The sequence below is a fragment of the Scleropages formosus genome, chromosome 25 (genome assembly GCF_900964775.1).
Source record: "Scleropages formosus chromosome 25, fSclFor1.1, whole genome shotgun sequence".
NCBI lineage: Eukaryota > Metazoa > Chordata > Actinopteri > Osteoglossiformes > Osteoglossidae > Scleropages > Scleropages formosus.
In genome coordinates, this window is record NC_041830.1 from 16851077 (window position 1) to 16878300 (window position 27224).

The following is a 27224-nucleotide window of genomic DNA, read 5'->3' on the forward strand; positions in this document are numbered from 1 at the left end:
GCGTGGTCATCCTCGCAGGCCTGATGGAGAGTGCCAGCACAGCATGTTTCGTTTGGAGCACATGATTTAGTGTTATATTTTGATTGGCTCTGGCAGCGACCCACCCCCTACTCTGATTGGTCGTTGCCTGGCAACAAGTTGGAAGATGCTGAGAATATGAACCAGGTGGTCATCTGACCAATACCGTAATACTCACCTTCTGAAACTTGCATTTTCATTGTTCGTCAAGTTTCATTTAGGAAGAAAAGGGCAGGAAATGAGCTGAAATCAGTGGTGTTAATTACTTTTACTTTCATTCATTTAGCTAATGCTTTATCGGAGGCGACTTACAATGTTAGGCTACTTAGTTATTTACCCATTTATACAGCGGGGTCGTTTTACTTGAGCAAGCTAGGGTAAGTACCTTGAGGCTCAAACCTGCAACCTTTGGGTCCAAAGGCAGCAGCTCTGAACCCCGATGCCACCAGCTGTCCTCTGTCCCAATTACTGATGCGTGGAGAATATAGAGCAGAAACATTGAAAAGAAAAGCCCCCCACATACACGTTGCAGCCAGAACACACACTTCCGCCAACACCCCATGCCCAGTAGATCAGCGAGATCCCGCCTCTGAGCCTCGAACCTGTGCCGACCGACTCGTGCTCCGGCTCCACTGGTGTCGATGCTGCAGCTCTGAGCTCTGCAGAATCACGTGTCAACATGGTATTACCCATGAGCCCCCTACCTAACTAAGTAAAACTCGACCTTTTCGCACAAACATCACAAAAGGACTTCCTGTGCTTTGAAATGTGTGGTGAGGGGAAGTCGTCTTTCCAGGAAGTGGGCGAGCGGAGCGTGACGGAGGATTTGGGGGGGGTCCTCCCACCACGCACACACGCACAGAGCAGCACGCACAGCCTCCCACCAACGTTTCTCCACTTTTATTGAATATCTAAAAAGCAATGGTAGTATCGTTTTAAGCAAAAGGGAAACCGATTATTGTTCCGTATCAAACAAAATCAGCTTTTTAAAAAAAAAAAAAAAAAAGTCAAACCACACAAACGTATAATAAATTAAAGGAATATCAGAGAACCGAGAACATGCTCATACTGAGGTGTAGGACAGGAAAAAACGGAAGTCCCGTCTCACGTGTTTCCTACGACGTCGGAGAAGAACGATGAGGAGAGGGCTCCTCGGCAACGAACGAGACGCAGTCGCCCCCTCGCCCCCCCGTCCTAAAATAAAACCAGTCCGAGTCCCTGCAGCAGAATCACCCAGAACGGGTCCAGCTCTCAGAGCACAGCTAAAAAGGAAGGAGGAGAAGAAGAAGAAGAAGAAGAGCGGAGCTCAACGCTGGGTCCAGGAGGTGAGGTATGACCGTGACCGCGGGGCGCCTTCGCGGGGGCACTAGCGCCAGCCAGAGGATAAGAGTGAGGCCCGCCTCACCTTCCAGTCATCGTCTGCTACACCCGGGAAACACTCCAGCGCACACACCTTTCACAAATGTAAAACACGCCTAAGCTAATTTATAACCGAACCGATCCGAACGCCTTCGAACATCTAACGTCGCGCTTCTCAATTAAAACCGAACTGCCGTGCCGGTCCACCCTCCCGCACCGACGGGTCTGACACGGGGGGTCGGAGGTCACGCAGCAAGAGCGGGAACCCGGAGGTCGGAGGCAAACGGCAAACACCGGAGTTCGCGTAGGGATGCGTAGACGGCCGTTTCTTTCCAGCAAACCCTTTAGTGCAAGTTTGGTTTGAAAGGAGCGGAAATGCCGCGCTCAACGTAACCGCCTGCAGTTACAAAGGAAAACGAACGAACGAACGAACGAACGAACGAACGGAGGCGCTCACCGCGCAAACGTCCGCAAATCCAAAGCAATTTAGCTTCACCCCAATTTGAGACGCCGTTCTTCAAATGCCCACAGCAGAACACGCACACCTGTAGCAAAATATTGCTTTATAAGGCATAGAAGAGAAGAGCTGTGCCGTGCTCTGACCCCGGTGACCCCTGCGACCCCGCACTCCCCTCAGCCCCCCGTCTCCGTCTGCTCCGATTGAGCTGCCGCTCGACCGCGATCGGAAAGCCGTAATTTTACCGGTACGTCCCACCCGCCGCGTCCCCGTCGCAGGCATCGCTCACGTGATTCGTGTGCGTGCAGCCAGCACCTCAGTCGAGCGTTACTGATAATCATAACGGTAATAACGAGGACGACGAAAGATGCGCGAGGGCCGGCGCCGAGCCCCCAGGAGCTGGCCGATGGGGGAGGACACGAGATCGGCGAGGGGAGACGTGACAGCAGGTAACGAACAGCGGGAACACGTTACTTTACGTGTACCGAGTGCGTGGGAGCGACTGCAGGAGACGCGCGCGCGCGCACACACACACACACACACACACACACACACACACACACACGTGTAGAAATACCTGAAGCTGAAAGAACAGTGGAATCGCTCTGTGGCGCCCGGACGTCGCCCCGCGAGCACCGTCGGGTAACGGCTTCAGCGGCTGCGCCGCTTCAGAGCCGCCGTCTGTACGGAAAAGTGCTGTATTGCATATACATGGAGTCCTTGGTGAGTCGTGAGCCATTCGGCGGAAACGTGGAGTCCGGCGGCGAACGGCGGTGCAAACGACAATGAAATGTCTTAAGGCCTAAAGTTTCCTGATGAGTTCGCTGAGATAGAGGAGTCCGTCCGCGGGGGGCCGGAGGGCCCAGACAGTAGATTGTTTTACAGAGGTTTTTGCACGGAGACGGGCACGCGCACGCACACACACACACACACACACACACACACGCACACACACACTAGCAGCACTATTCTAGCCAAGCGTAAACACCCCAACCCCCTCCCCCCCTCACCACCACCACCACCCCTGGTACCGGGGCCATAACTCATCGCTAGTTTTAGTCCAACAGCAGGAGCGGCTGCACCGAGCGGGAGACGCCACGCGACGCCACCTCGAACCCGGACGCGGAGCCCGGCCGTCTCTCGCCACAAACAGAAATGATTCAGCGCAACACTAACATTGTTTCTACCGTCGCAACAGTAAGAAGAGGAACAGAACAAAATGGACACGGCGGAATGCGCAGCACCTGCAGGTGGTTCTCAACGCGACCGTCGGGCGCGGCCACGGCCCCCGCAAACCCGATGCCAGACACAAATACAAGGTTCTCCCCGGTAAAACACGGTGACGCCAGGTAGGTCCGGTGCGGAGGTGCCCGCTCACTGCAACGCGGCAGGGTTCGAGGCTGCGCGCGTCGAGTTTCGCTAAGAACGTGGCTTCCGCATCGCTCCCGAAGCTGCTCCTGAGGGCGGGGTGTCGGGGGCCAAACGTTCGGGTTACGGAGTCCGATCGGATTAAGGAGGAGGGTCTGGGGGAACGGGGCCCCAAAAAGCTACACCCCCTCAGGGGCGGAGCTTTTGCGGTTGATCATGGAGGGGCGGAAGGTGGGATGACGGCGGGCGTGCTTGATCAGGTGGTCGCTGCGCATGAAGCGCTTGTCGCACAGCGGGCAGTGGAAGCGCTTCTCGCCCGTGTGCGTGCGGGTGTGGCGCGCCAGCTCGTCCGAGCGTGCGAACTTCTTCCCGCAGCGGGGCCAGGTGCAGGGAAAAGGCCGCTCACCTGCGAAGACACACACACATACACACGGGTCATGAGCCATGGGTAGGACAACAACGCATTTAGCGGATGAGAACGACATTTAGCAGATGCAAACTCCACGGTGGGCGGGGTTATTCTGCAGTCAATCATCTCATGCCAACCAATGGGAGACGTGCTATTTGCATAGACCACTTCCATTTGGAATCGTTCGGAATGACCAACAGCACGTAAACACCGTCATCTCCTCCGCACGGCTACACACGGAGGTCCTTCGCACCTCGTCCAGGAACGCCGCCGGGGCTAGGTAGAATCCACCGTCGCGGTTCAACCTGAACGCCGAGAAATACAGGAGCCGACACACCTTAAATACCTGGCAGATGGGGCACGGAGCCTTTCCGGAAGGGGCAGCGCTCCCGCTCGTTCGCCACCCGAGCGCCTGAGCTGTGAACGCCACACCTGCGACACACTTCCCTGCCCTTCACAAGAGTCGTCGTCACCTCGGATCCTAGACCTTCGCTGGCACCGTGATAGCGATCGATAAAGTAGCAGTTGCTAAATTATAGCGAAAAACACAGTATTTATAAGGGTGGTGGCGATGTCGGTCATCCAGCGGGAGGCAGCGTCTCCTTCGGACTTGCGGGGGGGGGGGGGGGGGGGGGGGGGTCGCGACACCGTCACCTCCGCACGCATCACAAACTGGTTTCAGACCTGCTTCCCGGATGAGATTCCCCTCGTTTATTCCTCCGACTGCGTTTTTTCCTCTAAAGTGACCGACTTACAACACGGTACAGTGGTCCACTTTACCACAACTTTACCATTTACTATAGTGGGAGGAGCATTTGAACTGGAATCATCGTATTGCGAGATCCCGCTGCTCCAGACTGAGTGTCTGTGTCAGAAACACCGTGGTTTAAATAAATAAATAAATAATAAAAAACCAGCACAAGCAACATGGTCGAGTTTTGAAGAAGCGAGGGGCCCGCATGGGAGCAGCCGGGGGAGGGTGGGTGTGAGATGAGCTCCAGCCCCCTGCTCACGACATTTACTATCTGACACTTTGCCAGCCGATTTACCCCGTTTATTCAGGTGACTATTATCTTACTGTATCACTGTTATGTACTTAGATACAGTAAAAGATACGGTAAGAAGCAGGGTACGAGAGCAGGAGGGACGGCGGCGGCCATAACCAGTACGCCCCCTGCTGGCCCGGCGTGGCGACCACACGCTGCACACATGACCCTTTGTTTCAACTTCTTTGTCCCACAGGGCTTTTCTGTCCTTTGTCCTCCATGTCCCTGCACTCAATGCCCCCCCCCTCTACGCCCCCTCCGCACGTGGCCCCCTGTGGGTGAGTAGAAAAGTGCCGTTTGATGACAGAGAGCGAAAGAGTCGCGATAACAAGGAGAGTTGGGGAAACACACACCTGGCCGGGGCCTCCCTTCTGTGGCTCTCTCTCTCTCTCTCTCTCACTCACTCACTCAGACTCACACACACACACACACACACACACACTCACAGAGGCCAGCGCGCGCGCGCGGGCGGCTCCAGCGGGACCCCGTTCCCACCACACCCACCACCTCCAGAGGCTCCACCCCTTCCTGCGCAGCGGACCCACCTCCCTCCCTCCCTCCCTCCCTCCCTCCTCACCGGTGTGTGTCCTGATGTGGGCCTTCAGGTGCGACGACTTCCCGTAGACCCGGTCGCAGCCGTCGAACGTGCACGGGTGGCGCTTGACGGGGGAGCGCGCCCCCCCCGCCGCAGAGGGCGGTCCCTGGGGGCCCTGCGCGCCGGCGGGGGGGGTCGGCGTGGCGGCCGGGGTCACGGTGGGGGTGGCCGTCGGCGTGGCGGGGTCCGACAGCGTGGTGTAGCCGCTCTCGCCGCACGACGACGACTCGCTGCTCTCCGAGTAGGCCGACATGGGCCGGAACCGGCCGCGTAGCTCCGTGAGCGCGCCCGCCACGGCGGCCATGCGCGGGTCCTCGCGCCCCAGCGTGTCGCGCACCTCCCGGTCCTCGCTCGAGCCGGCGTCGCAGTCGGGGGCCACCGGCGTGGGCCGGTGGAGGACGGGGCCCGAGGAGATGGAGACGAGGCACTCGGCCGCCAGGTAATCCGAATAGGCGAAGGCGGACATGGTGTGCGCGCTGCCGGCCGCTCGCTCGGCAGCGTCGGTCGGACGACGGCGTGGGCTCACCTCGACTCGACTCGACTCGAGAGCGGATTCGATTCGAACTCGCGAAGCGAGTTAAGCCCGAGCGGAAGCAAAGGTGAGGCGAACGCGCGTCCGAACGGCTCCTCCGTCCACGGGGCTCCGCGAGGCGAACAAAAAGACTGGAAGTTTAACGGCGCTCCGCTCCCTGCCGCGTCCGTCCGCCGCTCATTGTGTCTGAGAAAGCCGGTGGAAGCCACGCCCCCCGGAGGGGCGACACGCACCGACGCTGACGTGCGCGGTGGGCGGGGAGAGCGCCGGGGAGGCGTGGCCTGGCCGCCGCAAAGCGCGCGAGCCTCTGGAGCTGAAGGGAGAGGAAGCGTCCCGGGGGGCGGGGCCAGTCGAGGCGTGGGCGTGGACAGAGGACGCAAAGGAAGCGGGGCGTAGGCGTGGGCCTCCGCGCGAAACTTACGTGCGCGTCCACTTTTCCTGCCTCGTAGTAAAACGCTGTTTTGATGGCCTCTTAAGGAAACAGGAAGCGCTCGACAAAGAGTGACAGACGACTTAGCCGGAGCCACTACGAGCACGTACCGCACACACAGTTTCGCTGCTCGTACATGAGAAATAAACGGCCACGGTTTACCAAAAAAAAAAAAAAAAAAACTCTCCACATCACATGCCCTCCGGCCTTAACAAAGAGTACACGTAGACTAGCATCCTTTTTAATAAAAGGACCCATCCAGAAGTATGAAACGAGCCCTTTTTGAGATTCTCCGAATCTGTGCAGTGTGGTGCGAAGGGTGGGTTTAACGCGGTACGTCGCAAAAGGTTTGGGTGCGGAGGCAGGGCAGGGCAGGGCAGGCAGGGCAGGGCAGGGCAGGGCAGGGCAGGGCAGGGCAGGGGGGTTCTGCCGTGGTTATGGTCCGTGGACGCTACGTTTTAATCCAGACGTGTTCGTTTATTGGCACGGATGGCCTATCCTATCTGTGTATCTGGCCCACCGGACCGCGACCCCCGCTCCGCGCGGTGCGGTGGTACTTTCTGTAGCGGTGGGCAATGCGGTAATATTGACCGGGGCGAAGCGCACGTGGGACACGACGACGCCGGGGCCCTGAGCGGCCACGGCAGACGGCCTTGTTGCGTTCGCGGTAATCCGTGCCAGGCTCCGAGCGCATTTACACACTGGCCTGCCTAGTTCGCTCAAGTGTGCGCGGGCGATGGAGGGAGGGCAAACCCCCCCATCTGGCAGCGTTACAGAACCGCCCACAACCACAAAATCCTCCACTGTTCCTCCACCCGCGGACACGGCGACGGGGAGAGTCACTCGCCTCTTGTGCTCTCATAATTAAAACAGACAGATAATTGGAGTCTTTGTGTTCCGGTCCATCTGTCGGGCTCCCCGGCTGCTCCTCGTCCCAGAATATCCGCGGCTCCGGCCGGGCCTTCGAAATGGCTTCTGCTCTGTAATTGCAGAGCCTGCGTTTTGTTTGCGGCGCACGAACCCAGGGCCGCGGGTAACCCCGAGAAAACGGCCCCCGAAATTAGCCACCGTCCCACCCCCCGACTGCACGCGACCCGTCCCGCCGACCGATGGGTTACTTTACAGCTTTACAGCTGTAAACACGGGGACAAGTAGCGAGGGCATTCGGTCCCGACCCACGCTCAGCAGGTAACGTCAATATTGCCATTTTCACGCTCGAGGACTGCTGTAAAGCGAGGAAACGGTACTGCTGTTCTTCCAAAAAAACACGCGTCGTGTCTTGCGAAGAAAAACAAGGAACTTAATCTCAGTCACTTTATTGTCCCTAACCTCTCCTCAGACCTCTTTATTGCCGATTCTTGACGACCACCTTCCTTCTCCCGACCCGAGAGTGTCAGCGCCCTCCCTTTCTGCTGCGCACCAGTCGACCGTTCAGCTCCATGTTTGCGGGGAATGTTAATACTCCGCTTAAATAACACAATCCAAAGAGGAAATTAATCTAATACTGCAACAAATGGAGATGAAGTGGCTGTTTTGTGCGCTACGCGATCAGACTTGGACTTACAGTAATAACAGCACGCCCACAGGAATATTCCTCTTACATAAGGAACACAAAAGGTATACATGCAGCTCTACAGCATGTCAGTTTTATAAGCACGTATGTATTCTGTAAATATACACGTGAGCGGGTTCCCCTGCGGCAGCCTCAAGGCCCCGTTCCTTAGAGCACCGTTCTTCCCATCAACTCCAGTCTTTCTTAGTTCATCACTTCATCAGTTTATTTTCTGTAACATGTCTTTGCATTTCTTTGACAAAACAAAGATAAAACAAAATTTAACTAAATATCACAAACTGAATAATATAAACATGGTATAACTGGATACGATAGAACACATCAACCAGACCCCTCATAATTTCCATTCCCCAACCCACCGAAACCCAACACGTCTCCGAAAGCAGATAACAATACGATACAGTACTTCTGAGCAATTTATAAAAAGTAAAAGAAATAACGGTTTCACTTTTGTATTGTCCACAGGCGTCCGTCTGGAACTGACGGCAGCTTTGGCCGTCTCATACCCCAGCACCCGACGCGCTCACGGAATCACACGGGCTTCCTTTCCCTGTTTGCTTAATCTGTTACGAAAAGCCATTTTCTGACACGGCATCTGTTTAGTCACCGCCCGTAACCTGGATGTTTCTCAAAATGGCTCCCAAACACGGTTTTACTTTAGCCCCGGGGAGCATGGGAGACACTGCAGTGTGGTTGTCCTCCCCGGCTTGGGTTCACGTTGTCTTTGGTTCTGGAGGGAAACTGCAGCCCATCAGGCCAGACCTGAGAAGCAGGGCCAGCTTTTGGTTTTCTTCACGCAGGTGAACCAGTGAAGACACACACTGCCAGCACTGTTGATTCTGTATGCCGCGTGAAGGTGACACAAATGAGCAAACTCCTTGCCATGCTGGGCCGGTATGGGGGGGACTGTCCAAACGCACCACCCCGCGGCACCTCCACGTCACAACAACAGTGTTTACACAGAATGTAGAGATGTTTCAACCAAACGGCGCACTCGGAACGTATTTGAGAAAGAGTGGCTCCATGCCGAGAAGAAAACGTTTCGTTCCAGTTGTAGTTTGTGTACATGCTTCACCTGCGTATGTGCATCGTGGATACGGGGGCGTGTTCGACTTCCGTTGGATCAGAGTTGATGCTGCATTCCCCCTTTGACAAATGTCCAGCAGCCGTCGGAGCCACGTGGTGACCAGAGACGCCGAGGTGACCCGGATTGGAGGCTTCTGTGGTTCACTTCCCCCCTCAGTTTATCGAGTGGAGGGTTTGGACCTTCTCCCTCCGTTCAGATTCTTTGATCCTCATCGCTAGCAGCAAGTTAGCAGAAACCGCAATAACTCAGTTTTGACAGTGACTGGCATCAGCGTTATGCTTTTTCACCACCTTATGCAGGGGGAAGAAACTGTTTCCCAAACAAACCCTAAGCTATGTTCATTGTGTGGAGATGTAGCCCTCACCTGAACGTCACTTCAAACAAGAATTAACCTTCAATGCAGTATACACGAGTAAAATTTTCAACAGATTTCATTTTAACATGGATGTCAGTAGAGAAAGTAGATGGAGTCGTTCCAGGAGACGTCAGTGAGAGACCTGGATGGACCAGTCCCATAACACCAAACATGAAAGCGTTCCAAGTACACGACGGAATGGGCCGTGTTTTTGCGTGTGACTATTGCATTCCTGGGAGCGCATGGCGCTCGCAGGATCCCCAGCGCGAAGCGTCAAGGCAGATGGGATGATTAACATCCCATTAGTCATTTGTCGACTGCGCGAGCGACTGCGTGAGGCAACACGGCTGGTGGTAAACCAGAAAGCCGGGAGCCACAAATAATGACCGTATCGCCCTCATCTTCCAGAGTGGTGCTCTCTCCCCCCATTTTTATTCATGCTTACATACCACATTTAAAAAAAAAAAAAAAAAGCTCTTGGTTAAATATCCAAGACAGGGATTCTCGCTCTCTCTTTCCAACCCACACGCAACAAAGCGGGAAAGAACGATCACCACACATGATGCTGATGTTCGTACACAACAGAAAAGGGGGGTGTTTTCAACGTGTTCCGCTCGCCTCCTGCCGACGATCAGTCCGTCAGCGTTTTCCCCCCAACCTCTGCGTAACATTCAACTCCGCTTACTGGTTTCTGACGGCTCCCTTATCAGTTGCAATTAATTTCATATAAAAATAGATTTCTTATTTGCTTCGGTACTTCTTCAGAGAACATTACAGGTCTGAACGATTTCACGAAGAAGTGCGCAAAAATGTTCCATAACTTTTTTGTTCACTTATTTTTTTTTTGCTGGGTCCATGACAGTTAAAAGGAAACTAAGTATGATGCCGGGGGGGGGGTTATAAAAGGTGAATTTCTTAGTAAGCCTTATGTGGCTCTCATGAGCCACGTGCACGTTTAAAAATAGTCTTTTTGCACAAAATGAACATGACAAAAAGCAGCTGTCTGTGACCCACAACCCCCCAAAAACCCACTGATCCCCCTCACTCCACGTCCCTGGGGGTCCGCAGAATGATGAGGAATGTGCAGTCTCAGTGGGGCCGCCGAGGAGTGGTGTGGTTTCCACCCATGGTTCACACGTCAGTCACTCTTCTGCAGTCCATTCCACCAGCTGCTCCACTTCCCATCAGAGTAGGCATTGTGCCCAGAGAGCCCGCCTCCGGTCCGTACACGGCTACAGGAAGTCAGGAGGTGTGGAATGGGGAGTAGGAGAGCGCCCGTGGATTCCGCCTCCCAAAGGTGTCATTCGCTGGGGAATTCCGGGAACAGAAGGGAAAACGAACAACACAGAGACACAGAGAAGACAAACGTGGGGGTGGAGTAGAGGAAAGGATAGGCGGGGGGGCTCACACACAAGCCTGAGTTCTTGCACAATCCCTGGAGGTAAGTGAGTAGAAAAAGTGATGGGACTGACAGGTGAACGGGGGGAAGGAAGGTGAGATATAACACGATGCTGTCTGAGAAAGTCTCAGTGGAAACACCGATGGAGGACTGGACCACATACCCACCCAGGTGACAGGTAGGCAGGCAACTGAGTGAACACAAACGTCCATCCAGACACAAAAGGGAAGAGAGCTGCCTAATGGCTAAAGTCCGCTGGCTCTGCGGGCCTCCACAAGCAGATTCGTGTTGCCTGCCCGATGCTCAGGCATGCTGCGTCGCCAGATCCTGGCCAATGAAGCGCCGCAGCCGCTCCAGGTACTGACTGTAGAGCTCGATGTCATTGTGGCCGGCACCCTCCACCCACAGGGGCTCCACAGCCTTGGGACAGCGCTCGTACAAGGCCAGGCCGTGGGAGAAGTCGATCACCTCGTCCTCTGTGCCGTGGATGATGAGCACCGGCGATGTGATCTTGGACACCTTCTCGATGCTGAGAGAGACAGACGCAGGCACGCAAACAGCGTCAAGGCTAGGCTTCTGTGGGATACTACAACTACAGTGGTGGCCACTATTACCCAAACACAGACCCAATCATCAATTCTCAGCTCTGCAATTAAGCAATACAGCCTTTTCATTGTGGAAATACTGCTCTTTTATTCAGAAGGACATGTTACAAGATGGTATTTTTTGGCAACTTCTTGCTTTCAGCATTAAAATAAGGATGTAGTGAAGGCTGGGATATGCTTGACTAATGAAGCTGACACCCAAGTAACAACAACAGCAACAACAACACATGTACCTTAAAGGCAGAATAGCTGGTTCCATCCAGGCATCCTGGCAAGGGCAGAGTGTGTTGGATGGAACCAGCTATTCTACTACCCTGAGGGGGAATGAGGCAGTGACCCACAGAGAGAACACCACTGTTGTGCCCTTATGCTAACCTGGATTGCGACGCATCAGGACAAATGGGCAGCTATAAATATGGGAGAGACCAAAGAAGGGTGTAAGTGACCCACTCACTTGGGGAAGGCATCAAAGCAGTAGGTCTTCTTGGTATCCGGGAAGGCTACCCTCATTCCAGATGTGAGCGGGGAATGGAGAACCACGGCAGCACACTCGTACCGTGATGCCAGGTCCACAGTGGGCACGGTGCCGATGCTCTGGCCATACAGGATGATGTTCTCCGGGCTTATGCCATACCTGTGTCAGAAGAAAGTGCCAATCAGCGAAAGATGGACTGCCGCAGGAAACAAAGCAGTGAGGCCATTTAGTCTTTTAAATAAAACAGCTATTATTTCTGTGCCCTCTTAAAGAACAGCTGCAAAAACACAGGCTAATGGCTTGATGCTAACAAGGCTGACCACCGTGACGAATATCTGAAAACAAAAGGATGAAGCGAATCCAGCTGACATTTATAAAAGCAGACAACACAGCTGACGACAGTGAACAACCTGGTAAAAATGGGAGAAGGGCACATCTCTAGCAATATTCTGTCCTGCCCACAGCCAGAAGGAAGGACAGGTCCTCTGCTCTATGCCTCATGCCATATATACTCAGTATATACTCAGCTGAGAACGCAGCTGAAAGTGTGGCCATAGCTGAGCTGCGCAGAGTTTTACCGTCAAGCCACTGCTGCTCTTACATTTAACTTCTCTAAAATAGTGCACATAGACTATTCATGACTGGATTCCTTCATTTGCCCAGCTGATGATTAAATAATTTAAAGACCACGACAGGCATGAGCCTCAGATTACATAAATGTTTGATAAACCAGTTTTTAATTTCACCCATTACAAACTGACCTATCAGCAAAAGATGCAAAGAAAAGCTGTGGTTAAATGCATTTGGCCAAGCCCTGCGTCTGCACCGCGTCTGCCCTGCGTCTGCACTGCGTCTGCCTCGTCCTGCCATACCTTGTGCGCAGAGCCTGCCAGGCTGCATCGATGTCGGCGTACAGGTTCTTTTCGGAGGGCTTGCCCGTGCTGACGCCGTAGCCAGAGTAGTCATAGGAGAAGATGTTGCAGTTGATGCGCGTGCCCAAGCCAATGTAGAAGCTGCTCATCTGACCCAGGTCGACCGCGTTGCCGTGGGAGAACAGGACGGTAAACCTGGAAGAGCAGCCATGCCAACATCAGTAAGGGACACCAACCCAAAGAGTATAAATTGATGCAGATACAGGAAGTGGGATTATGCCTCTCAGCAGTTCTCTTACAATGCCCAGATATAATACCTCTCAGTGAATTACGGTATCACATGGACTCAACTGACTTTAACCAGCATTAGCCATACCACAATCAGCAGAACTGGCCTAGAATATCCGCTTCACGCGAATGTCACGTGATACTTCCATGGGAGATCCCAGGGGACAGAGGGTGGGGGACATCACAGTGCCACAGGAACACTGCTCTGTTACTGTAACCCCGCTCACTGGTACGTGGCTCTAACTGGTCATTGTGAAGGTTTCAAAACACCACTGCAGCTGCTTCAGGACACCATTTCCTGCACCGTCCTCTTTCCTTTGACCTTTGTGCTTATAAAAGCCTTTGACCAACAACTCCATCTCTGTCCGCCATTATGCTGGTTAAAATGGCAAAATACTAAAGTAAAAGTAAAAGCAGGAATAAAACGATAAGCGAGGGGGCTAAGAGGAGGGTAGGGAATGGGTATATCAAAGGAAGCAAGACAAGATGGAAAAGAGGAAAATCAGAGCACAAACAATGACAAAGGAGCAGACTGACTTGGGGGGGGACTACAACAATCATCCTTTGTGTCGATCGCCCACAAAGCTCAAGTTCATTGTGTAAAAATTCCTACTGTTTGCTTAAATTTGCCAGGTAAAAAAAAAAAGTCACATTAGTAAACATGGGCACTTCTGAGTGTCTTGCACACAAACTTATACTGTCACATTATTAGCAAAGCCACATCATCAAACAGTGCTTCCTCTTAGATGAGCCAAAAATGGGCCTAAATGGTCGTTTTGATGTGCAACAGATGCAAGACAAATGAAGATAAAATGAGACGCTGCTCACTCAAAGGTCACATTTAAAGCATTTGTGACAGTGTTTGCAGTAACAGCAGGAGGTGTGGGAAGATGAGGAGCCTGAATGTTCAACTGTAATTTTACTATTAAAAATTACAAGGGAAAAAATGTAAGTTCTTGTCCTTGCTTCTCTTGCTCTCATTTCTTCAGTGGCCCACTTTCCTTTGCCTTTGAGTCACTCCTAAATATGCTCTCTTTCCTTGCCATCCACATCCATAGATATACTCCCATTCCTCCACGCATCTGATCCTGACCACCCACCCGCATTCATCCCCACCCTCGACTCACCTGGCAGAGGGGGCGCAGCGGATGTACATACAGCCCACTTTATTTCCACGGCTGGAGCGTGTGAGGAAGACCTCGATACCATCCAGCTCCCTTTGAGTGTACTGGAACTCCGCTCGTTCTGTCAGGTGGAGTTTCCACCTCACCTCTCCACCCCCACCGACCCCTCCACCACCTCCGCTGCCCCGAGAACGAAGGCCCGAAGCCCCCAAGGCGACACTGGGGGCAGGAGCAGCTTCGAGGTCAGGCAGAAGGGCGTAAGTGGGCTCTGGTGGCAGGAAGGCCAGCTTAGCAGCAATACGGCTGGGGCAGGGAGGGCAGCAGAAGAGGCAGCACAGCTCGCTGACGGAGAGGCCGTTCATGATCTAGAGCCGATGGGAAAGACGGTGGCGCACTGTTACTGGAGGAGCTCTTTCCATGAGCCAAGGTGAACTACACTGTTGCATGTAAACACACCGTAGCCTTATGGTCTAACAGTAAAACCAGTGATTACCAGGGACTACATCTGTCATATATGAGATAACAGAGTGTACAGGAAGATGTTTAGAATAATTCCTTAAATTCACACTGGCTGACTGTAAACATGTAAAGAGGATATTCAGTATATAAGGCACAACTTTTTTTTCGGTTATTGGGGGACCCAAAGCTGTTATCATTTAAAACTTAATCGAGTCACATGGAAATATGGGGGGAATACATGTAAACAGAAATATATGCATTGTATAGAGACAAGCTAAAGTAAAAATATAAAAAAAATAAAAATATGCATACCTATTTACATTAAAACTGAACAAGAACAATAACATTTACAAATTAAAGTTGTGTATATATATATATAGAAATTACAGATGTGGAAGGAAACACACAGAGCCACTAGATGGACCACAATAAGAATAAACACAGAAGCTACAATGAATGACAGAACAGCAAAAACACACACCGACACAGACCAACACTACTCTTCATTACTTCAGTTCAATAAAAACATGACCGGAGGAAAAGTGAAAATAATTTAAGTGAAATTAAAAAAATCAAAGAAAAAGGTACATGATGAGAAAAGAAGGGGAAAAAAAACTGTAATTACTGACTGACACTAAGTCCACAGTCTGGACCATCAGACAGAAAAAGAAAGAGGATGAAAAATCCCCCCAAGACAGACAGAATAATAAAAGAATAATTCTATTTAATTATTCTTTTACTATTATTATCAGTATTATTTACTATTATTACTATTATTAGTAGTAGTATTGTTGTTGTTATGATGATGATGATCATCATCATGATTATGATAATTAATAATCATCATCTAAAGTAACGCACAGTCAATTTCAGCACACTAAAACTAGTGGACAAAATATATATATAAAACATTAGTGGGGAACAAAAAAAAAAACAGTTAATTAAATTTGTGTTGTAGGACAGATTTGATTTGATTTGATTTTGATTCCCGGACCGCGAGAGCTGCTTCAGTTCCGACAGGAACACTTACATTCGATTTTAAAAAAAAATAAAATAAAAAAGAGCGGGTGTTTTTTAAAAGAACCAAACAAACAGTTTGTACAACACATACACACACGTTACACACAGTTAATCAAAAAGACAGAAAAATACAGCAGCATTTCGCAATTGCCAATAGCATAGCAACTAGCAGCAGCAGAGCAGAGCCGCTCGCCGAGCCCTACCTACCTGAGATGTATGTTCGGCCTCAAAACCAATTGTTCCGATTTAAAAACAGTAGAAAATTAAAAGTGCGGCGAGGATGGGGATACAGTATTTCGCTCCCGGTGCCGAAGAGCCCGCCGCGGTGGCATCAACAAACGCTTCATCTATCAATTTGTTCTCAGCGCTAGCCGGGCTAGCTAGCGAGCTAACGTCAGCGACTCCACTTATTTTTTTTTTTTAACTTCTGTCCGGCCTCGGCCGGAAGTGACTATATATGACGTCACAACCCCAGCTGCCAATCGCGACGCGACTGGGGTCGCCTACTCGACAGCTATTTTTACTTTCTGATGCGATCTGGAGTTTCGAGCGTCTCTTCAGATAAAAATACGCATACATGGACTGTGTTATTTTATATATATATATATACCACAGTATACATATACACATTATATAAAGTTGCAGTACAGATCTTCTTGAAAATAGTGCTTACAGCAGATGTGTTTCACAGGACTGTTCATGTAGATGGAGCTACATAGTAATTGTACAAAAAGTTCCACAGCTTCGCATTTTGCTGAAAGGAATTTAATTCATAGCCCCAGCAACATGGCCTACGAGCACCACACCGTTTGCACACACACGTGTTACAAACACGAGCGCCAGAACGCAAAGGCCCGAAATGCGGCGCCTCTCGCGTAAGTTCCTTGCACGAGTTCGACGAAACAACGGGGAAGCGAAGCTCATTTCTCGGGAGACGTAGTAAACGATACGTGATGCGCGTACGTGTTGTTTCTGAGTCGTCACTCCAGGTTTCCTGCACGAAGGCGTGTCCGGCCAGTGTGCGCTATGTGCCGACGGGGCGGGAGAGAGCAGGCAAGAGGAAGAGCAGCATTCCTCGGGTGAGAGGACGTTTCCTGAAAAACAAGGTAGTAACGGTAAGTGTGTGCGGGGGGGAGGCGGCGCTCTAAAAAAACGGCTCGGGACCCTCGGCTCGGCCTCGTTTCGCCGTAAAGCGGCGTTACCCGTCCTCCGCCGGAAGGACCCCGGTGTGCGTTGAGCCTCACGGAGACGCGCGGTTATGAAGCGGCTGAAGCGGCTGAAGCGGGACGACTCGTGAAACCCCTAGTATTTCTGCTTTTAATGGAAACGTGTACCGGGATCCCCTTTCCGCAACGTCAAGGAGGCCGTCATTCACACGACGGCTGTAAAAATGGAAAGGCGATTCCTCACCCTACTGAGCAGCGACTTTCCAGACAAGGAAGGAGAAAGAAAATGCGTTTCTCTGGATAAACACACGAAGCGAGCCTCGAGTATGTTTCCAACCAGAGGGCTGACACCCGCCTTTATGAGCGGCGCTGCATGGGGAGGAGGGACTGACGCTCGCTGCGGGTCCCTGTGCGGCACGCGGGAAGCCCTTGAAAGCTGAGAGCGGCTGCTGATGTGGCAACGAGGAAAGGTCCTTCTGGCAGACACCCACGTGACGGCACGCACGCACCCGCCTCCTGCAAACACCCCCCTATCAGAGTGGTTTCCCAGGAGACGCTGGTGCTTCCTGAGCATTCATTCCAGCTAAGTGCCCCTGTGGTCTTTGTCCCCGAACCCACTGACCCCTTTCTCGCACTTTGAGACATCGCGCATTCTGAATACCACGGAGCTCAGAGTTATGGCTCCAAGAGGAAAAGCAAATACAGCGACTGAATGCTTAAAAAATAACCCTTTATACTGTCCTAAATGCAGTGATCCAGCAGGTTCCTCCAGGCCCCTTCCTCTAAAAGGAAGCAGAGAGCTATTGAGCTGTATGCAAAATAACAGAAAATGTGCAAATTCTGAACTTTTTATTGAGGATAACACAGCTCGGTTTAATGGGCGCAGGGCTAAAACATCCCCAAAGCTGTGTTGGACCTGGAGGACGCTGACCCCACGGTACGATGTGTACCCAAAATGGACCGCAGCGAGGTGATGGATGACCGAGGTGCCCGATAAGCACCTTAGGTCAAGTGACAAAGCAGAGCCCGAAGGCACTCGGGGTCCTCTAAACTCAAGTCTCGGTGCTCACACAAGGACCAGCTGGCCGCAGGACAAAGGAGTTCATTTCATCTCATTTGTAAAGAGGCCGAAAGCCTCACTGCCTGGAAAGCTGAGCCGTCTGAACTGGAAGCAGTCCGTTTTTCTTTCAAATAGCAGTTCTTACCCAGTGTCACCTACAATTGGCTTTCAAAATAGGTGCTTTAACCTGCTGTATTCAGTTGCAGATAATTATACAGAAAAATACGCTGACATTCTCATACTTGTTGTTGGCAGTCAAACATATTGGTGGATCAGTTCCACACACAGCTCTTTAATGACCCGTCGCCGCTTACCTTTTGGCACATGCTAGTGTTACTGTTTCAGAAAACAAACATTTTGGAGAGGAAGGGTATTCTTTTTGCCTTAGGCTGTCCTCACTCCCAAGCCTCGGAGAGCCGGGAAGCAGTCACAGGGCTGCAGAAGTATGGCACTCACAGAGATGACATGGCTGTCTAATTGCCCGCCGCCATCAAGGGAAGGGTCCCCAGGGGTACCAAGACCACCCAGACACCATCTGTTGACGCTCTACTGTGGCCAAGGGGTCTGAAATGAGAACAAGTGTCCTCCAGTGTACAGCCTTCTTACTCTGCTCCTCAAGTTCCACCTGAACAGCAGTCACAGGGCAGAGCATTTGCACATGAACTCCATGGCAGCTGTACACATTCTGTTTCGGACAAAACACTGCTAGATTATGGCATCTATAACATTCATCCTGGTTCTGCTACTATTCTGCGCAGGGTTTGCTCTGAATTCATGGTTAAGCTCAGGTTAAGTGTGCTACAGCACAGTTGGGATCATTCCTTTTTAATCAGTTACACAGAGATTTTAGTGTGAATGATTTACAATAGCAAATCATCCCACTGAGGTAACACCAAGATCTGCTCTTTACTAAAAGGGGAATAAATTATCAGGGCTAAAGCTACCCACTGGTATCCCCTTATTCGCACATTCACATAAAACAGACAAACAGCTTCTTGTGTAGTACAGCACATGGAGTCTTTATTTCACCAGCATCTGTGCCACGCAATGGATGCTTTGAGTAAGTTGTGCTTGGATTCCAAAACAACTTGACAGCTGCGCTCCATCAACTCTGTGTGTACTTTTCACAAAGCTGGTTACATACTGAAGGAAGAAAATGCATAAATATAACTGAAAAGTTCAAGAGAGCTACAGGCCTGATAACTCGTTCACACATGCACCTGTTTGTCCAGTCCAAACTAACCACAATTGAAACAAAAAATAAAATAAATAGAATGCAGTCACACAATTCAAGCAAACTATTTTATATATGAGATTCGGTGCAATATGCTTGCAGTCAAAAAAAAAAAAAAAAAAAAAAAAAATCCATATTCATCAAGGTTTCCCTTGTCTCTACAAAACTCACCACATGAACTTGAACATCAGTATGGGTAAAAAAAATGTAAAATGTCCAGAAAGACTGTGATCGTATATTTGTTTGCATATGTCTACCCTTATTAGAAAATGCTCAGAGGGCAAAAGAATTAAAAAGTGTTTCCACAGAGGGCAAAGTTGATTCAACACACATGGTGAGTGTATTTTTGTCCATTAGCGTACGTAAAGTATTTTCAGTCCTTAAAAATGCCTTGCATTGAAACACACAGGCTGCCACGTTATGTATTAGTGACAGCCCCCCACCCTCCCCCCACCCACACAATCATGCATCGGACCCCCCAATCCCAGCACTGAACTACACCGGTGGTATATAAAAATGGGATTTAAAAAAAGAGAAGCCAAGACCCCATTCACAGTTCACTCCTCCTGACTTCCCTCTGTCAGTGTCTGCTCGAACCTCACCGCTCGTTCACTGACGTTACCAGCAGACAGAAAGGAGAAGTGTAGTCTATGGGTGAGAAGGTTATTTTTGGGGGATGAGGGGGTGGGGTTTAATGCCATTTTATCCTCAACCCCTTCCCTTTATAAAGAAAAAAGAAAAACTCAGCAGAGATGGGGGGAAAAACAAATTTAAAAAATAACTGCATCACATTTTCCAAGCCTTGTTTGGTCACTGGTCTGCAGTTGGAAGAATGAGGATGGTTGTTCACAGCTTCTGGATCTTCTCTGCCACCACGATGGGGTTCTCCTTGCGCAGGCGTGCGGCTGCCGCGCCACGGTAGTCAAAAGGACACTCATGCTTGTCGGAGTAGCGGTGGACGGCACAGAACAGGTGCCCACAGCGGCAGTCGAAACCTGGTGGGTGAGAACAGCGCAATGTGGCTGAGGGTTGGTGATGCGCAGGGAGACACCGCTGATCAGCAGCCTGACCTCAACCTTTCAAATGACAAGACACAACTGCATGCCATGTCGAGTTCAATGCCATCATCCCCACAATTAAAGGTCTCAAATTTTACTTTACACCCGTTTTCCACTTTTTGGTGTCACTTGGATCGAATGATAAGTTATAAAGGGCTGTCATAAATCTGCTTGCACAGCTTAGTTCATTTAAAATATTTTTCCTTACCCTGAGGTGTTTCTACAGTGCCCTCTGTAAACCTATTACACATATTGCAAAAGAATCATTTTGCTCCTACAAAAAAAAACTCAGGGTGTAAATAAAACACAAAAATTCTCTGAAGATGTCATAGTTCATGCATCATAACTTCATGATCTTTCCCAGATAGGCCTTTACACAGCCAGCATTGCATGTGACTGTTTGTTTGTGTACCTTATTCTTTAAAAAAAAATTTTTTAAAAATTGGTAGGAGGTCATCAGGATTCATTTATCCTGCATTTTATGCACCTACTCGATTGATGGACATCGCGGTGCATCAAGTGGATAGTAGCAAACTAGGTTTACTTAATCACATGTCTGTAGCCATGTCTCTTTCTCTTAATATAATGCACAAATTGTATTTTTGCTAAGATGTACATCGCTTTGGAGAAAAAAAGTGTCTGTTAAATGAATAAATGTAAATGTCCACCATGACCCCACTACCATCACCATCCAGGCTCCCTCGCCCGTCTCACATCTCCCTTTGCGGTTGTCTGCGGAGCTTACCTGTGAGACCGACTTTTTTGCGACAGGTGAAGCAACGGTTTCTCTTCTTGTTCTTGTCAGGAGTCTGGTCTCCATCAGAGGGCTCCTGTGTGGACTCCTCAGCCTCCTCTGTCACACAGGGAAACATGGTTTTCTTTGACATGTGCGCACACAGACATGCATACTCCACATCCAGTCAGGTCAGAAACAGTCTGCGTTAAGAGCGTAGTTTAGGTGTTCTTTAACATACTCCTCCTCTGCTCAAGCTGTTGCTTGTCTGTTCTGCTTTACTACTTTTTTAGAACAGTTTGTAACACAGAGCTAGAGTTCCATTCAAGACCAGGTGTAACAGTTCTTGTAGAGTTCTTTTAACACTGCATTTCTAACCTAGGGCTTTTGATGTTCCCTCCTCTCCATCACCAGCATCCTTGTCCTGTTCCACTTCCTGGTCTGAGTCCACAGCTCCTGTGTCCTGGGCGATGCTCATGGCTGTCATCTGCTGAGTGACCGGACTTGGGGAACTGGAGCCAACAGTTATGCAGGTCAGGTGACACAAACATTTACATAAAGTCACAGTAGAAGAATAGCAGGTTCAAAAAAAAAAAACATACTTGGCCTTGCTGTCCTCGGTCTGGGCATCCCCGCTCTGGTTGGCTTCAGGTGGGTTTCCGACAGGGACAACGGCATCTCCAGAGCAGTCCCCTGGTACTGGTACTGCAGCAGCTACACATATTGAGGTGAACAGGATGTTAAACAGGCAAACCGCAAATAATAAACTTAAGAATTCTAACTCTTTATCATAATGGTTTGAGCCACAGTATGTTAAGACCAGGTGAACATCAATCCCTCTCAACTCATTTTACCTCTTTCACCCGGAGGGCTGCTATGGCCGCCAACTTGTTGTCTCTGCAGGTGTTCCTTGTAGCAGACTGAACACATGCCACTGGTGCGTGGGTTACCATAGAAACCACAACCCGTAGTGCACAGCATCGGCACTTGTGTCTGATTGGTCTCCTGAGCCATGTTCTGTGACAAAGGGGGGGGTTAGGGGAAGGGGATGGGGGATGGGCAGTCCTATAAATGGGGTTAAAAAGTCAGTGAGCAGAGTAATATTTAATTACCAAAGCAAAGGCAAACAACATGTCCTTCTTACAATAACTTCCACATTTCCAATTAAATACCTGAGGTTTAAATATTTGACAGTCCTCAAAAAAAAAAAAAAAAAAAAAAAAAAAAAAAAAAAAAAAAAACAGTAATAGTTGACTATTTAAAAGTGAGATTCCAGCTCCCATTTGCATCAATGATCCAGCACTGTGTGACCTTATTCAGCGAACACCAATATCCCATAATGCAGCATGTCATCCTGCAGGAAAAGGCTCATGTTGAATCTGTGTGTGACAAGAATAAGTGTGTCACGCATACAGAGTGACTGCCCCAATTAGCAGGCCTCAATTCTACAGGACATCATAGTACTTCATTTAATGAATCAAGCTGCTGCATTGACTACAGTAATAAGAAAGACATCATCTCAACCAAGGATTAACATTTTTTACCCTATTATCATCCTCACACTTGTACAGTACTGAGAAAACAGTGTTAGATGGATTGTGGTATAGACACTATTCATTGGTATTAATACTCCTATTATTACCCCTCACACCAGTCTAGTGAGCAGTGTAACAGCGTTAGAACTTAGAAGGATCCTACAATTTCAATGGCTCAGTTATTCGTAATAACTATTTGTTTAGTTCCACACCTGTAGAGTCGCGAGCCGACCCTGTTGTGTGCATCATCATGTGATGGACCCTATGAAAGGCCCCCCTCGACAACTTTCACACTGGAACTTCTGCTGACTCCAACACCAGCTCCAGCTCCAGCTCCAGTTCGCCGCCCCACGTGCGACCGGGGCCACATTCTGCGCGCTCCCTTTGTGCGCTCGCGGGCCGTCTGGCCAATCACAGCAGCCCTGCTCGCGCCTCTGTATAACGCCATGACAACAGGGCCGAGGGGGAGGGAGCTCACGATCCCACGAGTACGGCCTGGACCCGGGCCATGATCTCCAACTCGAGTCCGAGGCTGTCTGAGGCCTACGTAAAGCGGTACTGACGTGAAAACGACACCCAGCAGGAGCTAACGGATATCTCGGGAGTCAAATAGCCCGGCTTGTTACTTCTTGTCCTTCCTTTCGGTAGCAGACTAAAAAAACATCCGAACAAACTAACGAGGATGAAATTCAAGGCTTTGTTGTTGTTAAGGTTATTTGACCGAATGTACTGTAGTAAAGTAAAAGAGAGAAAATCTGTCCTCAGCCCTGCATGGATACAGAGGCTGAAGAACAAAACGAAACTGTCACTGTGGAGTCAACCTCGGGTATCGCTTCATAATCAACAACAGCCTGTGTTCCTGGTAACTGCACTTTGACTAAAGCTACAATTATTATAACAACCAGACTCAGGCGCCGAACGTACATTTATTAACCGGTTATGATTGTTGACACACACAGTCAGTGCGGCTCAGCGGGTGTTTTCCCCCACGTCAGGCTCACTCAGTCACTGAGGGTTTTTCCGAGAGCCGAAGCGAAGTAACGGGACAGACGCGGATTTAAAAAAAAAAAAAAAAAAAAAAAAAAAAAAAAAAAAAAAATCACACAATTCAACCAAAATAAAATTCCGATGAAGTCATAAACGGAACACAGTCGCCGGATCTAGTCTAAGTGTGGCGCGGAACGAGCCGCGTCCCGTCCGACGCCGCGGATCATGATCATGATGATGATTTGGAAAGGCAACCCGCTTCGCCCCGGACCGGCTCCTTCGTACCTCTCACGCGGCTTCCCGCAGAACGTCGGCCGCCCTGCTCCTCGAAGAAACTCAATCCGAACCCCCTGCGCGCCCTGCGACCTCGGCCTCTTCAGCGCTCCGTCTCAGGAGCCGTCATTCTCAGCGACACTCGTGACGTCACCGCGCTCGCAGCGGGCGTCCGTGACGTCACTGCGTCCACAGCGGCGCCCCGTGACGCCATCGGGCACCTGCGGAGCGATGTGTCACTGCAGCACCCAACGTGGCTCCTCCTTTCTTCCTTGCCAAAGTTAACTGAAACGAAATTGTATTTGTATATGTTGCCTAGCGGGGCAGGTTGCTTGTTTTAGGGCGTGCTGAAGAGGAGCTGAGAGCTGCTTTTTACTTTCATCATCAGTTTTCCCCTTTTGACTTTTTCCCCCTTTAACTTTTCACTTGGATTGAATCACTGATAGGGGGGCGCGGTGGCGCAGTGGCGCAGTGGGTTGGACCGGGTCCTGCTCTTCAGTGGGTCTGCGGTTTGAGTCCCGCTTGGGGTGCCTCGCGACGGACTGGCGTCCCGTCCTGGGTGTGTCCCCTCCCCCTCCGGCCTTACGCCCTGTGTTGCCGGGTAGGCTCCGGTTCCCCGTGACCCCGTATGGGACAAGCGGTTCTGAAAATGTGTGTGTGTGTGTGTGTGTGTGTGTGTGTGTGTGTGTGTGTGAATCACTGATCTCAGCATAAAAAAACATCTTTCCTGTGTGCATCTCCACACAAAGCAGGCCTCCAACCGCAAGATCCATTACGCCTTGTCGAGGTGTCGTGGGAGGTCATGTGTTCGGAGCCCAAAAGGAGACAACCGTCTGTCCTCAGGAAATAACATAGCTATTTATCTGTGTACTGTACACTATCACTGTGTGTCTAACGACACTCAATCATTCTCGCATCAGTTGCTGTTGCCTCATTACACACACACTTGCTGAAACTGCTTGTCCCATACGGGGTCACGTGGAGCCAGAGCCTAACCCAGCAACACAGGGCAGAAGGGTGGAGGGGACACACCCAGGATGGGACACCAGTCCGTCGGAAGGCACCCCAAGCGGGACTCGAACCCCAGACCCACCAGAGAGCAGGACCCGGCCAAACCCGCTGTGCCACCGCACCCCCCTGCCTCATTACAGCCTGATTATAATAATAACAAACAAAAACTTTTCTCCGCAGCTTAAACAAATAGTTCTCGTTAAGTCATTTAATAAATGGAGCAATTATAATCATGAATTGGTGGACAGACCCTGTTATCGGTGGAAGAAACAAGTAAACAACTTGATTACTTTGTTGAACATAATGTAGGGTTCAGGGCAATAATGAGATCAAGGTGAGGGTTGGTGAACAATGTGTCATACTGACTGAACATTCAGGAAGAGGGATCCCATTTACATACATGTGGAAGCGCCCAAAACACCAGTCCTGCTGCCGTCTCTTTGTTCAGCTCAATAGTCCACATTCAGCAAGTCTTTCAGGTCCATCTTGCTCACAGTTTATGGAATTTGGGGCCCACCAGCCCAAGTAAAGGACTGTCACTCACAAGGTTCTCAGTTTCTCATAATATTCCTCATTTTCATTATACCTGATTCTTAACCGCTACATCAGGACCTCCAGTTCTGGAGGTAAAGTGAAAAAGGATAAGATGTCCCATTACATGCACTGATGGTAGGACACCCCACAGCGCACTACACCCCATACCTGAGTGGATTCACCTGTGACAGGTACATTTTGCACTCCTCCTGGAGCTGTGGGGAGAAGGTGGCTGTGATGGTTAAAGTTATAACTGTAGACGTGAATGGGAGTAATCAGTAAATCTTAATGACAGAAACCACACAAAGTCCAAACCCCTTTAAAAGTCATGATCTCCTCTGTTTTACTCTATCAGCCGTTTCTCCCCATCCCTGCTTCACCCAAAAGGGCTGGTGCAATCCCTCCTGCAGCCCCCAAGGATGATTAAGAACACCCATCCGGGCACCCGTCTAGTCTAGTCTCTCGAAAAGAATTTGTCATTTTCTAGAAAGAGCAAACCAAGAAAGCTTACAGGGTTCCCTTGAAATTATGGCACACGGTGTCGTTCGAATCTTGATGTCGGACTGCACGGTCATCAGTATTTCATAAGAAGAATTCTGTCTGAAAATGCACTCCCATCATCAGGCCTAGGATAGAATTAAATACTCTGTCATTATTCTGACCCACACGGGCACCGCTGCACTTTCTTATGCTTGCTATTCTTAGTTATTTCAGGAACACCATGCATAGCCCACTGAAGACCGTATTGATTACAGATTAAGTGCTTTCTCCATTAGTATTAAAAATAGGCGCGACTGTGATTGGCTGTTCTTTGATTTGTCAGAAATAAAATACTAAAAGCGCGAATATATGAGTGATAGGGAATGACTATACTGTAATCCTCCAAAGCTTTGATGACGCAACACTGAAGGGTGTGGGATTGGACCTGAACCTGTCAGTGACATTCCGGATGGGGAATCCGGTTAGTTTCCGAGCTCCGTGTCTGGCTTGGAGGGGTCTGAGCCGCAGGCCAGTGACACGACACCCATCGCTGTGCCTTCCACGGCCCCAAAGTGTCTGACAGCAGCTGCGGGGAGAGCAAGAGGGAGAGGGATGAGCTGGAAGAGATTATACAATCACTAGGCCAAGGGAATCAAGCTGTCAAGTCAGCAGAACCGCGTAGATCCATTACACTCGGCTGTGAGGAAGCGCCACATTACGGCTTTGATGAAAGCCTGGTGACGGCTCCGCAGACACATACGGATACCTGCCGACACCGAGTTTCTCAGATGAATGCTCCGGCACTCAGACCTGACCTTGTCAGCTGGCTGCGAAAGGCACTGACAGCATCCCCCCCCTCCGTTAAGGGTCCGTCATGCCTCTGGCCAGTGACACGTGACACATCTTTGGCGGTGCAGCAGGTGCTCAGTCCTCAGCCTGATGTGATCGTCACCAGATCCATGATACTGTCACGATAAAGGCTCCCACGCTTGTGTTCAAAGCAGTTAATTTAGATGAAAATATTTCCTCTGCATATGATCGTGTTCAGAATGGTATATTAAGAATGAGGCTACGGTGGGGTCAATGCTCACACACCTGCTGCTATCGGAAACACAGGGCGAGCTTTCGGTGTTAGTGGTCACGGCCGACAGGTGATGCGCCCAAGTGGCCGGTCAGTGTGGTCGATCCCTTTGACAAGTGACAGAGGGAGTGGGGCTGGTCCTGCGTCCAGTGTACAGGCAGCAGTCCTGTGACACCATGGTTTTGTTGTTAAATCGTTAGTCCCTGCTTTACCATACAAGGTTCCAGTTAAAATAAAGGACAAGGTACAGTATCCACGGTTGTTAGTGGTTCTAAGGCAGAGGCTCTGAACCTTTCCCATGTGACAGATCACAGATTTAAGAATGCGACGAAAACAGCCCACGTGGAAAAATGTCCACAAATAAATCTGGAGAAAATATTGGACTCAATTTGTTGCACAGAAACTTCTGTAGGTAGATTGTCTTCACAACCAAGTATGCCATAACTAATAATAGCATCGCAGTATTTAATTTTTAGCTATTATTCTGTCGGTGTTATTTTCAAAACCAGCATGTTCTACTCCGACCCCCAGGAGGAAGTCCACGGTCCCCAGGTTTGGACCCCAACTGGAAGGGAATTCACCCCCTGCAGTTCCACTTCTG

General features: G+C 50.2%; 3 protein-coding genes across 6 annotated transcripts; all 3 read right to left on the reverse strand.

Moving 5' to 3' along the window:
* Positions 1-2870: 2870 nt before the first annotated feature.
* On the reverse strand, positions 2871-5977 carry LOC114909500 (Krueppel-like factor 9). The gene is made up of 2 exons (XM_029249352.1): positions 5235-5977; positions 2871-3608 (listed from the first exon to the last, which is right to left on the reverse strand). Exons 1-2 carry the CDS (start codon positions 5716-5718, stop codon positions 3382-3384), a joined length of 711 nt encoding a protein of 236 aa, XP_029105185.1. The 5' UTR covers positions 5719-5977; the 3' UTR covers positions 2871-3381.
* Positions 5978-7970: 1993 nt separating this feature from the next.
* Positions 7971-15895, reverse strand: LOC108921772 (alpha/beta hydrolase domain-containing protein 17A-like). The gene is made up of 5 exons (XM_018731470.2): positions 15679-15895; positions 13996-14357; positions 12581-12775; positions 11688-11867; positions 7971-11157 (listed from the first exon to the last, which is right to left on the reverse strand). The coding sequence occupies exons 2-5, from the start codon at positions 14352-14354 to the stop codon at positions 10932-10934; spliced, it is 960 nt and encodes a 319-aa protein (XP_018586986.1). The 5' UTR covers positions 14355-14357; positions 15679-15895; the 3' UTR covers positions 7971-10931.
* Positions 15896-18702: 2807 nt separating this feature from the next.
* LOC108921339 (AN1-type zinc finger protein 5-like) lies at positions 18703-23673 on the reverse strand. Of its 4 annotated transcripts, none has more exons than XM_018730786.1 (7): positions 23530-23673; positions 22034-22101; positions 21577-21787; positions 21325-21436; positions 21101-21234; positions 20735-20842; positions 19691-19926 (listed from the first exon to the last, which is right to left on the reverse strand). In XM_018730786.1, exons 3-7 carry the CDS (start codon positions 21734-21736, stop codon positions 19778-19780), a joined length of 663 nt encoding a protein of 220 aa, XP_018586302.1. In that variant the 5' UTR covers positions 21737-21787; positions 22034-22101; positions 23530-23673; the 3' UTR covers positions 19691-19777. The 4 variants fall into 4 exon arrangements, with proteins under 4 accessions (XP_018586301.1, XP_018586302.1, XP_029104813.1 ...); XM_029248980.1 differs by having other exon boundaries at positions 21895-22101; XM_018730785.1 differs by lacking the exon at positions 22034-22101 and having other exon boundaries at positions 18703-19926.
* Between the last annotated feature and the right edge of the window lie 3551 nt (positions 23674-27224).